The sequence below is a fragment of the Amblyraja radiata genome, chromosome 3 (genome assembly GCF_010909765.2).
Source record: "Amblyraja radiata isolate CabotCenter1 chromosome 3, sAmbRad1.1.pri, whole genome shotgun sequence".
Lineage (NCBI taxonomy): Eukaryota > Metazoa > Chordata > Chondrichthyes > Rajiformes > Rajidae > Amblyraja > Amblyraja radiata.
This window is the reverse complement of record NC_045958.1, coordinates 38,754,948-38,773,165: the sequence shown is the minus strand read 5'-3', so window position 1 is coordinate 38,773,165 and position 18,218 is coordinate 38,754,948. Positions and strand designations below refer to the sequence as shown.

Below are 18,218 nucleotides of genomic sequence, written 5' to 3'. Positions count from 1 at the left end.
CACTGGAAGCTCATTCCACACCGCTACCACTCTCTGAGTAAAGAAGTTCCCCCTCATGTTACCCCTAAACTTCTGTCCCTTAATTCTGAAGTCATGTCCTCTTGTTTGAATCTTCCCTATTCTCAAAGGGAAAAGCTGATCCACATCAACCCTGTCTATCCCTCTCATCATTTTAAATACCTCTATCAAGTCCCCCCCCTTAACCTTCTGCGCTCCAGAGAATAAAGACCTAACTTATTCAACCTTTCTCTGTAACTTAGTTGTTGAAACCCAGGCAACATTCTAGTAAATCTCCTCTGTACTCTCTCTATTTTGTTGACATCCTTCCTATAATTGGGCGACCAAAATTGTACACCATACTCCAGATTTGGTCTCACCAATGCCTTGTACAATTTTAACATTACGTCCCAGCTTCTATACTCAATGCTCTGATTTATAAAGGCTAGCATACCAAAAGCTTTCTTTACCACCCTATCTATATGAGATTCCACCTTCAAGGAACTATGCATGGTTATTCCCAGATCCCTCTGTTCAACTGTAATCTTCAATTCCCTACCATTTACCATGTACGTCCTATTTTGATTTGTCCTGCCAAGGTGTAGCACCTCACATTTATCAGCATTAAACTCCATCTGCCATCTTTCAGCCCATTCTTCCAAATGGCCTAAATCACTCTGTAGACTTTGGAAATCCTCTTCATTATCCACAACACCCCCTATCTTGGTATCATCTGCATACTTACTAATCCAATTTACCACACCTTCATCCAGATCATTGATGTACATGACAAACAACAAAGGACCCAACACCGATCCCTGAGGCACCCCACTAGTCACCTGCCTCCAACCCGACAAACAACCATCCACCATTACCCTCTGGCTTCTCCCATTCAGCCACTGTTGAATCCATCTTGCTACTCCTGCATTTATACCCAACATATTGTATTTCAACTTTTGAATCAGCCTGCCATGGGATACTTTATCAAATACCTTCCTAAAATCCACGTAGACAGCATCCACCACCCTACCCTCATCGACCAACTCTTATCAACTTAGTAAGACATGTGCAAAGCCATGCTTTGTATACATTTGTATTGTATAGATTTATAAAAAATGAACAACTTTAAATGATGTACGTTACAAATAAACGTTTGTTTGATTCGGCCAAAAGCCAAAGGAACAATTTTCAAGGCCTTTCCTGTTATGGTTAAATGCCACATTTGACAAAATAATACAGAATGCTGTGAGAGTAATGAACTTCATCTGGTGTAGTGTTTTTGTTTTTGATTTGAGCACAATTCTTTCCACATGGTTGGTCAAAAGGAGTAGAAGAAATGATGGTAGTCATATTGCTTGACCATTGATCATTTATTATCACAAGAGAAAGACATCTTAGATTTAGCTGCCTGCAAAACTAAATTGAAGCAATATATCCATCGGAACGTGCAGAGCTGCAAAGCCTAGATCAGCCAGTGATATTTGAGATTGATGTTGGATACTTACTGCATATTTGTAATTGTAACTTTTTTGTAGGTGCCTGAAATCCGTGATGAAGAAGCATTCAGTCAAGATAGTACGAACACTGTTCTGGAGTGGAAGTCATCTCCGGCGTCGAGGTGGAACAACTCTGGAAATGGTTCATCACATCGTTCTACTCCTACCGATTCTCCACGGGTAGCGCATGTTACAACAATATTCCAGCTCATAGTTCAGATTTCTGTTTATTAATTGGTTCATCAATTACTCAGAAGTAATCGACGAAAGTCAGTTTCTGGTGGTAATTTAACAAATGCTCCTGAATCCTTATGTGATGTTCTTGCATTGTACATTAGTAAAACCAGGATATTTATTGTTGGTATCGGCATATGTTCTTTCGATTTGAGAAACAGAAATTCTAGGTTCCATTAAAAATGCATGTACTATTTTCACTTAGTAATTGGAGGAGTTACTTGATCAAATTTTTAAATGGTAAAGCAACTTGATGTGATGTTTCTCTAGGTTACAATAGAATTGAACTGTTTTACAGGTGCCTCAAATCCAGATTGATGATGACTTCAATCAGGATGATAGAAACACCGATGTGGAGTCGGAATCTTCCCACACAGTGAGCCGGAGCAATTCTGGAGCATCTTCTACACGGCGCTGTATCTCTGCCTTTTCAACACAGGTAAGGTTTATTCCACATAATAAGATGCTCCATGTCTGACTTGTATTGCATTTATACTTTTGTTTAATTGTGTAGATGCATTTAATAGCTGTATGGCCAGTTGTTTATTCATTTGGCGCTCATTTATGATGTGGAATAAATGGAACAACCACAGTGACATTTGGGGCTGAGAAATGTCAGCCATGTTCAGTGACTAAATAAACATGGGGAGAGGCAAAAATAGGACATGATATGATAGTTAATTATTTTTCCATGTCCCTTGTCTCTCTGTATCTTTGCAAAGTTAAATACACTGCTGCAACTTGCAACAATTTCTTGTGAGCACCTACGTTTTGTTAAAGATATGTAAACCTCCCAAAATTTAAGGGGAGGCATGTAAAATCTTCAGTAGTGTACTGCTCCTTGCAGGCCAAGCTCAAACGCAAAAGACCCGTTTTTGCAAAAGCTGTGGCGAGATTGTAGGAAGAATTAGGGCGGTAAAGATGGAAACAGGCATCGGTATGAAATATTGACTTCAGAAAGAAAAGAAACTGCATTTAAATGGGCTAGTTGAATTTGTTGTTCAGAAACATAAACTTCCCCTTTTTGCATTTTCATCGCCTATGAATTGACCTATATTCTTGTGCCTCATTACATTCTAACTGTGGGGTGGGAGGGAGGAGAGGAAAGTTCTTGAGTTGTAAACATGTGCCATAATAATTATCTGCCTGATGCTATCAGCTATGCTTTTGTCCAAATGAATGAGGCATCATCAGAATCAGTAGTGGATTGATTCTTTCAAGATAATATTTGCAATGAACAGAACCAAACACCCTTTGCAGTAAACCAGAATAATAATTTAACAAAACCTTGATCTTTCTTCAGCCTAATAATACGAGTGGAAATATCAAACCTGCCCAGTCGAGCAAATCCTTCAAGATAGTACTTGCTGGGGATGCAGCGGTAGGCAAATCAAGCTTCCTTCTGCGACTCTGCAAAAATGAGTTCCGTGGCAATGGCAGTGCCACCTTGGGTATGTTTTACAGCTCATTTACAAATTAAATGTTTTGCCTTTGTTTTCTACTCACCCCAACACACATTAGAACCTTGAATGGATCCACTTGTTAAAATTGACAAATCTTGTGCAATACCTGTTTATCCCTGCAGCAGCATACTGGTTAGAAGTCTTCTGTGTATCATTGGGATTGCAAAAGATGCAGTTTAAAAAATATTATTAACTTTCAATAAAGCCCTGAGAATATCAAACCATTCCAAAACTCTTTGGGCATGAGGTCTGAGCATTTTCTGGATGTTCTTTTATTTATATGGTTACATTTTAATGTTCGAATAATATTCTTTGTAAGTTTGTAGATGACACCAAAATTAAAGGACAAAGGACATTTATTGTCACATACACCACTTGGTGCAGTGAAATTTGAGTTACCATGCAGCACACAAATAAGATAAACACTTTAGAATTTAACATAAAGCATAAAAAACATCCCCCCCCCACAGTGGAATCAACGTTTCCCACTGTGATGGAAGGCACCAAAGTTCAGTCCTCTTCCTCTGTTCACCCGTGGTCAGGGCTTATTGAGGCCTCAGCAGTCACTGCTACGGGCCCGATGTTTCAGGCCCTCAAACACAACGGAAGAATACTCTCAGCGGCCTGGAACCTCCAGGAGACTGCAAATTCCGAAGTCCACAGGCCAAGCTGGGTGGAAATACAACGCTGGCGACCTCGGCGAGAGATCCCAGGCTCCGCAATGTCAAAGTCAGCGCCGGCAGTGGCTGGAAAGTCAGCTCCGTCAGTGGCTGGAAGCTCCGCAGACCACAGCTCCACGGTGTTCAAAGTCGGCAGTCCCAGCAACATGGTGGCACTGGAATCCAGTGCTGCTCCGCCGCTGAAGCTGAGGCCCTGGCCAGTCTCCGGCAGGAAAGGCCGCGCCAATCCAGGTGGTAGGCCGCGAGGAGGGGGATGAAGATGCTGGTAGGAGAATAGTCGCATCCTCGACCAGGAAGTGACTAAGATAAACAGTTTCCCCCTCCCCCCACATAAAAAAGACTAAAAGACCTCCAAAAACAAACTTTAGACTAAAAATAACAAAACGAATGAAAGGACAGACAGCTGCAGGCGAGGCAGTCACACTGGATGGCGCCACCACTCGGATTAGGTGGTATAGTGATTAGGTGCTATAAATTGGATTAGGTGGCATAAATTGGTGGTATAGTGGGCAGTGAGGAAGGATATCAAAGTTTACAATGGGACCTAGGTTAGCTGGGAAGGTGGGCCAATGAATGGCAAATGAATGGCAAATGGAATTTAACTCTGACGTGAAGATATGCCACCCTGACATGTCAAACCTGGGCAGAGCTTACACAGAAAATAGCAGAGTATTAACTGTAAATGTTGTTTTAAAATGCATAGAGATGATTGTTCTGGCATTAACTGGTGGTGTAAATGAAGAGTATTGTAGAACAAAGATCTGGGAGTACAGGTGCATGTTTCTGAAAAAGTAAAGCATAAGGTGGACAGTTTGGTGAAAAGGGTATTTAACATGCTTGGCTTCATTGGGATGGGTAAAGACTATAAAGGTTAGGACATCATGATGCAGCTGTACAAGCCTTTGATGAGATCACATGGAGTACTGTTTGCAGTTCTGGATGGCCAGTTGGAAAGGATACTGAAGAGATTCATCAGGATTTTACCTTGACTTGCAGACTTGAGTTACAAGGAGAGGTTGGATGACTGGGACTATTTTCCTTGAAGCATAGGAGGAGGTGGGGTGACTTTATTGAAGATCATGGACAAAGTAAATGCTGCATTTTTCCCCAAGTTGGAGGATTCTAAAACTAGAGGGCATAGGCTTATGGTGAGAGGGGATAGATTTAAGAGGAACTCAAGCAACTGGTCCACTCCGGGTAGCCTGTATCTGGAATGATCTGCCAAAGGAAACTTCATAAGCAGATACAATTAAAACTTTTAAAAGCTTAGATATACAGATGGGAAACATTTAGAGGGCTTTTGGACAAATGCAGGCAAATAGGACTAGGTGGTTAGCATAGACATAGAATAGACAGGCCCGTCATGGTAATGAAGGACCTGTTGCCATGCTGTTGCCATACTGTATAGCTCTGTGACCCTCCATTACTATTGCAGTCTGTTTAAAGACACATTTATATAAGGCTATGTCTTGTGGAGTGTCAGAACATGTTGCTTCCAATAATGAAGTATAGTAAGGCAGCAAAGGAGTTGTTTTTTTTTCTTGATTATGTCCTAAGAAAAAATGAGCAATGAGATGGATGACCAAACAGTGTTCAGGAGATGGGAGTTGAGGGATAAATGTTAGAAAAAGTAATTGAAAGTTTTTTTCTCTTCTTCAAATCGTTCTTTTTTTTTTTATTGTGCGACAAAGCAGATGTAGTATTTTGCATCTAAAAAAACGTTGCTTCCAAACACATTCCACTGCAGTACAATCCTTGGAATAGTGAGAGCATGACTAATTACTGAATTAATGCTGATCTTCTGCAGCTGTAAATTAAGTTTACAGCTGAATATAACATTGAATGTTGGAATAGATGTTGCACATCTGAATGTTTCATTCTCCTTAAATATTGGAAAATGGAATCTTTGTATTAACTGTAAATCCTGTTTTAAAATGTATAGAGATGATTGTTCTGTAAGTAAATGTTTGAACATTGAAGGCACAGGAGAGGATGCAAGAAAATGGGTGGCAAACATGTGCAGATGTTTTGATCAGACTGCAGAGATTTTGAAATGATTAATTATGCCCGAGTAAGTAGTTGAAGAGATTGGGCACAGTGGAGAGAAAATATATCTTAAGTATATGACCAAAATATATCTTAAGTATATGACCAAAAATAGGGACTTAAGATCAGTTGAAGATATTGACTGGTCCAATAATGTCTAACAGTGCATGAGGGCATGTGGTAAAGCATGAGCTGGATATTGATAGTGACCAATTAATTATGAAATGGGAATTGTCACTGAGGAGCAGCGTAATCTGAATTTGTATGTGCTTTCTTGCAGGAGTTGACTTTCAGATGAAAACTTTGGTTGTAGATGGAGAGCAAACAAGTTTGCAATTGTGGGACACTGCAGGCCAAGAAAGGTAAATCAGAAACATGCAAGTTTGAAATTGTGCTATAAATCCAAATATACATACAACAAGAACAGTTTTCATTTTGTCCAAACCAGCATTTGAGCTTTGTACAGTTAAGAGAAACGTGTCCTTACTGTTTAGCGGTTTCAAGCAAGTAGCCTTGATAGAAAGACTGAAAATAAACATTCATCCTATTTAACTTATGTATCTTAGCTGGACATGACAGTAGTACAATATTTCTAAGCTCAAGACATAATATTTTAGATTTTCACTGCAAACTCATTTTTGAAATGTTTATTATGTATGCATGTCAGTAAAGGCTTTATTTTTAACTTTAAACTTATCATGGTTCTTGTAAAGTTAAATGAAGCGATAACAGTAAGCACCTGAATCTAACTTAATTTTCCTACCAAATATAATTGACAGTATTTTAGTTCAATTTCATAAGGTTTTCTCAAAATAAGTGCAAAACTGTGTTTCAGATTTCGGAGTATTGCCAAGTCGTACTTCAGACGTGCGGATGGTGTTTTATTGCTATATGATGTCACCTGTGAGAAAAGTTTTCTCAATGTACGTGAATGGGTCGACATGATTGAGGTAAGTGTTTTAAAAACAAACAAAATAATGTGACCCATGAAACGACTGCATGGATCGTGTACATTCAGGCTTGGATCAACATCTGGGTTTTCTCTCTCTGCAATATGATTAAGTAATGAGAGTGCATGGCCCCTTATATCAAATTAAATTATATCTTGAAGGTAATTGAATAATATTGACATCACAATCAATCACAATAATACTTTATTAGCCAAGTATGTTTTGCAACATACAAGGAATTTGCCAAGTCAGTCATACAAATAAAAAGCAACAGAACACACAAAATACATTTTAACATAATGATCCACCACAGTGACTACTCCACATTCCTCACTGTGATGGAAGGCGAAAATAGTTAAAATCTTTTCGCTTCTATGTTTCCTGCGGTCGGGGGCCTCGAGCACACCATTTACGGGACGATCTTGACTCCTATAGCCGGTGGCATTTGGACCCTCCGCATCGGGGCGATAAACTGCATCGGGGGGGGGGGGGGGCTTTTCTTATTTCTTTTCTTTCCTCTTGCACTTCTTTGATAGTTTAGGGGTCTTTTCTGGTTGGTTGATCTTTACCTTTATCTGGTTGGTTGATCTTACTGTAATGGCAATTACTGCACACTGAACTTATTGAAGAGTGGAACTGGCATGAAGAGGTGAATGGCTTCCCATTTAATTTACCTTCTTGTGTCTTTGTACAGTGGTGTAAGATATGTAAACCCAACATACAACATTCAGTCATTCAGTTGGGCTCAATATGTCAGTTTAAGCTCTGAACATAGGATATCATAAGATTCACTTTCAAGTCCAAGGGCTCAAGGGAGAAAAAAATGATTAAAAGCCAAGAACGTAATTTTCACCCTTGATGCAGTGACAATGTGCCGTGTTTGTTGTTCATGTCCAAAGAAAGGAGATATTGAACTTTTTTTCGTCTTCCATCACAGTGAGGAATGTGAAGGAGTCACTGTGGTGGATGTTAATGTTAAAATGTATTTTGTGTGTTCTGTTGCTTTTTATTGGTATGACTTATTGGCAAATCAAATTTCTCATATGTTGCAAAACATACTTGGCTAATAAAGTATGATTATGATGATTAAGATTAAGATTATTATGATCTCTGTAAAGATTTGCAAAATTAGTTAAAAATACTTCATAAACAACACATGATGGATTGCATCAAGGATCATACTCTGAAATGGGACCTATGGGATTTTATTTAAGACCTTGCCCAATTTAATTCAGCTTAAAACATTTTGTTTTATAGGAGTCCGACACAAGGGTCAGTCATAGACTCATGCAGCATGGAAATAAGCCCTTTCCAACTGGTCCATGCAGACCAAAATACCCCAGTTGCCCCTCACCTTAAAACATTATCCTCTGGTACTTAATTCCCCAACTCTGGGTAAATGCCTGTGTGCATATACCCTTTCTATTCCCTTCATTATTTTATACACTTCTATAAGATCACCCTTGACCTCCTGTACTCCAATGAAAAAGTCCTAGCTTGCCCAACCTCTGCCCTTGAGTTTTGGCAACATCCGCATAAATCTCTGCATCCTTTCCAAATTGGTGACATTCTACAGCATGGTAGGCAAATCTAAACACCACACTCCAAATTGAGCATAATATTCCAAATAAAGTGTTCAACTGACGACACCATACCTATTATGTTGATAGGAACAAGGTGGACCTGAGAAACTGAGCAATGCGAGAGGGGATATCAGAAATGTGTGGTGGTTGCTACTGAAGGGGGAGTTGCGGGAGAAAGAGAAAGCTCCACATTACACTGGGAGAAGTATTAAAATCCTGGATGCTGGGATCAGGATGTTGATCCTTTGCACCAGCAGGTTCAGTAAACTACCAGGGAATCCTTTTGAGGCTGCAGCAACAGTGGTGTCCTGTGTGAGTGAGAAACACTGCAGATAGGTCGAAAGCACATGACATGGAAAGAAAGTTGGGCATGGAGTTTCAGCATTTCCAAATTAGTTATAATTAATATAAATAAAAATGATTTCAATAGTGTAATATCAGTCCAATGAGATACCTACATAGTTTTCTGGTTCCTTTTTCAATCCAAAATTCAAAATTAATTTGTCAAATGGTTTTCCAAGAAACCTTCCCAAATTAATAGTCTTGAGAGGAAGATAGCAATGTTATACCTCTGCAATAATAGAAAGTTATGGTTATTATCCATTTTTCCTCAGTGTTCAACCAACGACACCATACCCATTATGTTGGTGGGGAACAAGGTGGACCTGAGAGACCGAGCAATGCTAGAGGGGCAGAAATGCATCCCCACTAATTATGGGGAGAAGCTGGCTATGGTGAGAAATACACTTTGTGAGTTTTTGAAAACATTATTTTAAAGTTGCAGGAGTCAAGTTTTTAAAGCAGAAAATATGTATTTGTTTAGGTAAGTTTTTTGATTACTTTTAATTGCATGCTGTTCCACTTCATTTTGGGGATCATTCTAGCTCTGTCCTAGTAATTATCCCAGTGTTTCCACCTTGAAGGAAATTACCTGAAATTCGGGAAATTCTGGTGATCTTCGGGTAATTTTAGGGAAATTGAATAATTTCGGGAAATATCCGCATCCGGCTCGCGAAGGGGTGTAAAGGTAATACACATAGCACTGCCGGTTTGGTGCTCAAAGGTTTAAACAGAGCGCTATCAGTTTAACGTGTGGGAATTTAAACAAAGAGCTGTCGGCTGCAGCGCTATGGGTTCTAAATATAACACTACCGTCTGCAGCGCTATGGGCTTTAAATATAGCGCTATGGTCACAGCGCTATGGGACACAGACTGTTTGGGAAAATTCTCTAACAATGAGTCTTTGGAATTCTATTTCTCAGTGGAGAGGGGGAGGGGGAGCAAGAGAGGGAGGGAGGGAATAAGAGAGGGAGGGAGAGAAAAAAGGAAGGGGGAGAGAGAGGGAGGAAGAGAGAGGGAGGGAGGAGGAGGGCGAAGGAGAGGGAGAGAGGGAGGAAGAGAGGAAGAGAGGGAGGGAGTGGGAGGGATAGAGAGCAGAGACTGATACACATGAGAGCAGGATGAAAACATGAAGACAACGAAAGCTGTTGGAGGCAACGAAAGCTGCCTTGCATAACACTGTACAAGTGAATAACAGAAGCTGGCAGATATGGTGTAGTTGCATAGGTCTGTTTTGCCTTGTTCTTCTTTGTGTTGTTAACGTGTGCCCGCAAAAAAACCCAACAACAAATAGCACGCAGGAAGCATTTTTGAAAATTTCAGGAAATACCATCAAATTCCAGGAAATTTGGGATTCTATTTAAGGAAAAAAAAAATTGAAGTGTGGAAGCACTGAATTATCCTGAGATGGGGGAATAGTACTGATTAGACTATTTCCTTAAATGTATTTAATTCAAATTAAAATTGATTTGCCTTTACAAAATTCCCCATATCTTTTAGTTTTCTTGTGACAATGAGCAGGAAATGTAATTTAACAACTATGGCAGGTTGCAATTGTGTGAAGTTGCACAAAGCAACTGGAGCAGCACATTTAGTAGATGTTGTTGCATCACAGATTCAGTCCTGACTCCCGGTATTATCTATGTGCCATTTGCACCTGCTCCCTGTGACTGCTGTGGGTTCCATTGGGTGCTACTGTGTCCTATCATCTCCCAAATACATTGTTTAATTGGCCCCTGTAAATTTCCCTAGTTTGAGTGGTGGAATCTCAGATAGAGAAATGGGAAGTTGATGGGAATGTGGCCCAAATAAAATAGGATAAGCATGTGGATGCTTTAGAGTCGGATTGCACCTGTTGGACCAAAGAGTTTATATATGGCTTGTGGTACTCTGATTCCATGACCAGTAATTTTGCAGGTAGATAAGGAAATGGATGCATTGTTTAATAAAAGTTAATGTATTCTTCTACGCTGATGCAAAGTACAGTTGCGGAGCATATTACTCATCAATGCATTTTCCTGTGGCATTTTAAGGAGACAAATTAAACCTAATTCCTGTTAAATCTTTTATTGTCAGACCTACAAAGCGCTCTTCTGTGAAACAAGTGCCAGGGAAGGTTCCAGCATTATTGAAGCAGTCCTTCACCTTGCAAGGTAATCATTGATTTTATTAAGCAAGTCCATGGAGTCGTTCTTAATGTAAAAATGCAGTCAAATACAATACCAGTAATGGTAAAAGATAGATCAAATGTTAACCCAATTGGGTTAAAAAGAATGCTGCAAAAGTGATTAGATATTTGATTGAGCAAAAATACAAAGTGCTGGAGCAACTCAGCGGGTCGGGCAATATCTGTGGAGGGCATTAACAGACCTCGTTTCAGGTTGGAACCTTTCTCCAGACTGATGGAGTAGGGGGAAAATGTTGGTATAAAAAGGAGCAGGGGATGGGGGGGCAGGATAAAGTCATTGAAGTGATAGGTGGATAAGGCTGGCGGTGAAAAATAGACGAAAGGATTTCAGATAAAGAAAGTAGTAAAGAATAAAATGTAAAGCTGGGGGGGGGGGGATAAAAAGGGAATGTGGGACTTGGGGATGGGAGATAAGTATACAGAGAAGGGGAGGGGTAGCTCGGGTGGTGGGAGATTTGTGAGTACCTTAGTCTGGGAGAAGGGTGGTTGGTGTTATTACTTGAAATTGGAGAATTTGGTGTTCATACCATTGGGTTGTAGGCTACCCAAGTGGAATATGAACTGCTGTTCTTCCATTTGCATGTGGCCTCATTCTAGCAATGGAGACCAAGGACAAAGAGGCCAGTATTGGAATGGGAAGGAGAGTTAATTGGCCTGGATGTATTTAATAAACGGGTTGGTCAAAGAGTTAGAATTTTGATTAGTCAATTGCATATTGCACTTTTTTTGTTCTTAACATGAGATGTCAAATATAGAGGCATGATATTCACATATAGGACTGATGTTGCAAGTTAACAAGTAGGATGTGGATTGGATGAGTTAGCTGAATTAAATAAATTATTATTTTTCTGGTCATAGTTGATACAGAATTTCCACTTCTAATGTTATGAACAGCAATGTTGTTCCACTGTTGGTACATGGAATAAGTATTGACCACTGAATATAACAAGGTGGCATAAATAGTAAACCTTGCCCTACGGTTTTGCAGTATTGTGCCAAACTCTTTCAAACTACCAGTTAAGCCTCCATATTCTAGGAAACATCCAGCCAACATAGGTTGGCAGAAATGTTTATGGTTTCAACAAGCAGCACGAGGAATCAATGTTAGGGAAAGGTTAAGGATTAGGATATTATCCATATCTTCCTGGGTTCAATCCAACCATAGAATAATTTTCCTCCTGCTATGATTGGATTGAACCAAGGAAGAAATGGATAATATCCCAATCCCTTGCATTTCCTGAACATTGATTTGATATTGGTGATGGTGCCAGGCAAGAAGGACCTGGATTCTTCCATTTTGCAATCCAAATTAATGTGTCAGAATTTTACTGCAGTTGCTAAATCTGCCTAAATGTTCACATTTGATTCATTCATTTTGCAGAGAAGTGAGGAAAAGAGGTGACAGAACTGATGTGGACTCTGTAAAAAATTTGTCCAACAATTATTTGAACAAGAAGCCACCTGTGAAATACTGCTGCACTGCTTGAAAACTATGAGGACTCGTGATTTGAAGTGCACAACACTACATGTTTGTTTATTTTGTACTCCAGATACATAATTTAGCACTTTTAGGAATTTTGAAATATGAATGTTAAGAAATGAATTAAAAATATGAAGTTGAACAAATGAGACGAGTTTGAAGAGCAAGATTAAATGAGAATTAGAAATAAAATGCATTTAATTAGTTTATTCTAATATGCACCATTGAGTTCATTCTGCCTCCATGGTCATTGTGAGCCCGTTATATAGTTGTTTCAAAAGTACAATCTCAATTATTATGTGTATATAGTGGTCATATTTGCATTTCAAGTCGAGATATTTTGAATAAAAATAACTTTGCTGCTTTTTAATGTTATTTTGACTCCTGTTACCTCCACCCATCTATTTATTCTGTTGAAAAACTATTGTAAACTCAACCTTTACAGAACATTTTACAACACTTAATGTAAATAAAATTATTTTTGAGAGAATATTAAGCTGTTATGTTGAAGTATATTAAATGATGCATTACATTTCAGTAGTCTGTGAATCTTTTTTTTTTTTTAAACTGAATGGTGTTCCAGGCAGCAAGTCGAAAAACATCTTGCCCTTTCCTGATGTTTTAATGTTTCTTTTGTGTGCTTTTTTCCACCTTCTCGGTGATTACACTTGGATGATATGATGTAAGAATAAGGGGATGGCCGCTGCTAGCAACCTTTTGGAATGGTGAGTGTGCAGTGACGATACATGGTGGCTCCTGTCCCATCCTCTCTCTCAAATACTCCTTTGTACCACTCCTCTGCATCACTTCACTCACTCTCTTTTTTTGCTCCCCCCACACCCCCCTACTATCTGAATGGTGGCCGATTAGGAAAAGGGGAGACCTGGGTGTCATGGTACACCAGTCATTGAAAGTAGGCATGCCGGTGCAGCAGGCAGTGAAGAAAGCGAATAGTATGTTAGCATTCATAGCAAAAGGATTTGAGTATAGGAGCAGGGAGGTTCTACTGCAGTTGTACAGGGTCTTGGTGAGACCACACCTGGAGTATTGCGTACAGTTTTGGTCTCCTAATCTGAGGAAAGACATTCTTGCCATAGAGGGAGTACAGAGAAGGTTCACCAGACTGAATCCTGGGATGTCAGGACTTTCATATGAAGAAAGAATGGATAGACTCGGCTTGTACTCGCTAGAATTTAGAAGATTGAGGGGGGATCTTATTGAAACTTACAAAATTCTTAAGGGGTTGGACAGGCTAGATGCAGGAAGATTGTTCCCGATGTTGGGGAAGTCCAGAACAAGGGGTCACAGTTTAAGGATAAGCGGGGAAATCTTTTAGGACCGAGATGAGGAAAACATTTTTCACACAGAGTGGTGAATCTCTGGAATTCTCTGTCACAGAAGGTAGTTGAGGCCAGTTCGTTGGCTATATTTAAGAGGGAGTTAGATGTGGTCCTTGTGGCTAAAGGGATCAGGGGGTATGGAGAGAAGGCAGGTACAGGATGCTGAGTTGGATGATCAGCCATGATCATATTGAATGGCGGTGCAGGCTCGAAGGGCCGAATGGCCTACTCCTGCACCTATTTTCTATGTTTCTACTATTCATTTGAATTCCCTACATAGGTACAGTCATCCCTCACCACTGTCCATTCTCACTGCTCAATATTCTAAATAACTATATTTACATTTTTCACACGGCTGATGTTAATAAATCTGTAAATACCACCAGTACCTAGAAAATGCATATGTGTTGTCCTAATGTAAAAATTCAGTGAGGCAAAATGGAAAAATAGAATGAATGCGTAGACAAACACCAGAAAGAGTGACTAGCAGCTTGGCTACAGACCCTGAGGGTAATCATTTTGAAGCTGAATCAAGTTTACATCACCTATCCATGTTCTCCAGAGATGCTGGCTGATCTGCTGAGATACTCCAGCACTTTGTGTTGTAAATGATTTTTGTACCCTGTGCCTTGGTTGTTCTGGATATCCTGGTTAGTTAAATGTTATTCTAATCAAATATGTGAGGCAATACAGCCTCTGACGAAGTCAGCATCATTCCAAGCAATAATGTAGCCATTTGAATTTGGCTACTATTTCCAGGAAGTGGTAGTCCATTGTTGGAAAAAGTCAACCAGGACATTAAAAATCATGCTGTGATACTGATAATGCACACTTTGTTGTAATTGAGATTATTTGGCCTTCTGCTACTGTCATTGTCCCAATTAACATGAAGTTATTCCAATTCTGTCTTCAAACCAAAAGACAGATAATCCAAGGAGTATTTCAGAAACTAGCCTCGATTTCACTTTAAGATTTAAGATTTACATCTTTCTGCTAGAGACACTACAATTATTTTCATGATTTTGCTGATTCTTGGCTTTTTGTAGAAGAATCTGCAAAAGATCTCATACTTTGACAACTCTTTTACTTAAGGCGCTTCCTTGAAGCTTGGTAAATGCCAGTGGTTATTGTTCTCTTCCTGTGTAAGGAAGGAAGGAATGCCCGGCTTCTTAACAAGTAATCGTAATGCCAACAGCAACATCTGCTGATGGGTATGTTCTGTGAAACGGATTAATAAATCCTTAATGACAATGCCTTTTAAATATAACAAAAAGTTCAATTTGTTTGTAACCCTAGTTTCTTGTGTATAAAGTTAAAAAGATGAATGAAGATTTACGCTTTGTAATAGCCATTGACATGAAAGAGCTCACTTATCTCTACTGCCTTTGCATTATGAGACTGTGATGCAAAATAAATCTTCTCCTCTAGCTAATTCTGCCCATCTGCCAATTAGCCCTCTCCCCATCTGTATCCAACTATCAATTGCCAGGTTTTGCCCCATTTCCACATCTCTTTTTCAGCTTTCTCACACCACCTCCATCAGTGTTATGAAAGGTTCCAGCACAAAATGTTGCCTGTCTATTCCCTCCACAGACGCTGCCTGATCTGCTCAGTTCCTCCAACATTTTGTTTTTGGCTCAAGATTCGAGCAACTGCAGTTTCTTGTATATCCTCTTCATTTCAGCCTTGAACTGGCATTTTCTTTATTTGCAGACTGTCCTCTAGTTCTAGATCTTTCCACCAGGAATAATATTCTCACAGCTGCTCCACTGTCAAATGCCCTTGGAATCTTATGTTTTAGTAAGTTAACCTCATACGGCCATCGTAGAGTCTGTTCTCACTTTCTCCATCATGGTCTGGTTTGGCTCAGCCACCAAGCACGACACCTGGAGGCTGCAGCGAATCGTCTAAGCAGCAGAGAAGGTTATTGGTTGCAACCTTCCCTCTATTGATGAACTGTACACTGCAAGGGCCAGGAAGCGAGCGGGCAAGATCATCTCTGACCCCTCTCACCCTGGCCACAAACTCTTTGAATCACTTCCCTCTGGAAGGCGACTCCGGATTGTCAAAGCTGCCACAGCCACACGTAATAACAGTATTTATCCACGAGTAGTTGCTCTACTCACCAGCCAAAAATCTCAAGCCTCCCTTTGATCTGGTATTTTGTTGGTTCACATGCTTGATCAATGGTGTTTTATCACTAATGTTTTATTATTATTAATGTTTAGTGTTTTCTGAATCATTCGTAACTGTCACTATGTCATGTTACTTGTGGGCGGAGCACCAAGGCAAATTCCTTGTATTTGAATACTTGGCCAATAAACTTACTTCATATATAGTACAGGACCAATGAGCTCAATTTTTCATGTGTAGCATACCCTTAAACCAGAATGTTCTGTCCTGAGTATTCATGCCCCTATTCATAATGAGATCCCATCAGATATGAAAGTCATGTGGTGTGTCTTTTATTCAGTAATGTAGCATTGCCAAAGACATTAAGCCTACTTAAACAGCTTAATCTCAAGATGAAAATAGTTCATGTTGTACTTGCAAAAGAAATGGTTCTCTAGTGAATACAAAAGCCTGTGGAGGCCAAGACAAGTTTTAAGGTGGAGATTGATAGGTTCTTGATTAGTAAGGCCGTCAAGGGATATGGGGAGAAGAAAGGAGAATGGGGTTGAGATAGATCAGCCATGATTGAATGGTGGAGTAGACAATGGGCCAAATGGTCTAATTCTGCTCCAACAACTTATGAACTACATTGAATATATTTTGCCTTTATCCTAGAATTCCATCAGTTGAATCTTGCTCAAATAAGGAGACCAAACAAATCCAACTGTTGTCTTACCAAAGCCGTACAGTTCAGTACTTTTGTATTCTATCCCTTTGGTGATAGAAAACACTAAACTAAGTGGGACCCGTTGCGTCCCATTCTCACACGCGAGGCCTGGTCCCCCAACGCTATATTCCACCACTCACCCATAGCCCCCAACTGCGCAGGCGCGGCTGATGGGTTCCCGTTGTGGCGCCCCTTATCTTCCCCTCCTCTTCCCCCCCCCCCCCCCCCCCCCCACGCACTGACTCCATTCCCCCGGCCCCCCCCCCATCCACTCTTAGTGACTCTCCGGCGGCGCAGCCATTCCCGCCCATTGGGTTTCCATTGTGATGGGCACGGCAAGTGGAAAAGGGATTTATTAAGCTTAAAATGTGACATTTTAGCTCCCTCCTGAAAATAACAACAATTTAAACGTTAAAGATGAGATTTATTCAGTCCATTCTTGTTGCATCTCTTGTTGCATTCTGCAGCCGGGGGAGGGGGACGTTTCAGGCGGGGCTGTCGAGGGCCGGGGGGGGGGAGTGTTCTGCAGCCGTCTGAGGGGGACGACTTCAGGCATGGGCTGTCGAGGTCTGGTGGGGGGGGGGGGGGGGCGGCTTCAGGCAGGGGCTGTCAGGGGCCAGTGTGGGAGGGGGAAGGGGATAGTGTCCTGCAGCCTCGGGAGTGGGACGTCCTCAGGCGGGGGCTGTCGGGGACCGATGGGGAGGGGGGGGGGGTGGAAGTGTCCTGCAGCTGGTGAGGGGGCCGGTGGATGGGGGAGAGCGTCCTGCAGCCGGTGGAGGAGGACGGCTTCAGGCGTGGTCTGTCAGGGCCGGTAGGGTGGGGAGCGCTGCCGTGGACTAAAGTTGCCATGGCCTACCCTTGCCGCTGCCTACCCCTGCCACTGCTGCTGCCGTGGCCTACCACAGGGGTAGGCAGCGGTGGAGGGCGGAGGGCGTTGTGTGTGTGGGGGAGGGTGGTGTGTGTGGGGGAGGGTGGTGTGTGTGGGAGGGGGAAGTGTGGGGGGATGTGGGCGGGGAGGGGATGGGTGTGTGACTGGGAGGCATGTGGGGGGGAGGGGATGAATGTGTGTGGGCGGAGGCATGTGGGGGGGGGGAGGAGGGCTGGAGGGGGAGGGGAAGGGGAGGTGGAAGGGTGGGGTCAACGTAACTCGCAGCGGAAAACAGTGCCCAGCAGGCTGTACGTTGAAAATTCTGCGCAGCTTGCCGCTAGGAGCAGAGCCGTTGTGATGTCATCGGCTCGTTAACACTTTAAAAAATATTTCGGATTTGTGAACAATTTTAATAAAAACTCGGGAAATAATGAATCAAATTTTCAGATGAGGGGATTTTCGAGATCATGAGGTAAATCTCTACTGGAATATGTAAAAATGTCACCATTAGCAGGTCGGGTTTTCGAGGAGGTGTGACTCACAGACAAATAAATACATCCACATCCAAGATCAGTTTTATATTATAATAGAAGAAAGATAGATAGATAGAGGATAATATAGAAGAGGACAGCACAGGAACAGGCACCTATACCAACTCTAGACCATCATGCCTAGACCAACTCTTATCTGCATGCACATAAACCATATCGCTCCA

At 41.2% G+C, this 18,218-nt stretch overlaps 1 protein-coding gene across 1 annotated transcript in view; it reads left to right on the top strand.

Moving 5' to 3' along the window:
* Window positions 1-12,966, top strand: part of rasef (RAS and EF-hand domain containing) — a 63,008-nt gene extending 50,042 nt beyond the window's left edge. Inside the window, exons 11-18 of the mRNA XM_033017624.1 lie at window positions 1,533-1,673; window positions 2,026-2,166; window positions 3,031-3,178; window positions 6,197-6,278; window positions 6,752-6,866; window positions 9,064-9,183; window positions 10,865-10,941; window positions 12,358-12,966. Of these exons, the coding sequence (XP_032873515.1) occupies window positions 1,533-1,673; window positions 2,026-2,166; window positions 3,031-3,178; window positions 6,197-6,278; window positions 6,752-6,866; window positions 9,064-9,183; window positions 10,865-10,941; window positions 12,358-12,463 (930 nt within the window). The 3' untranslated portion in view covers window positions 12,464-12,966. The remainder of the gene's footprint in view (window positions 1-1,532; window positions 1,674-2,025; window positions 2,167-3,030; window positions 3,179-6,196; window positions 6,279-6,751; window positions 6,867-9,063; window positions 9,184-10,864; window positions 10,942-12,357) is intronic.
* Window positions 12,967-18,218: the final 5,252 nt, after the last annotated feature.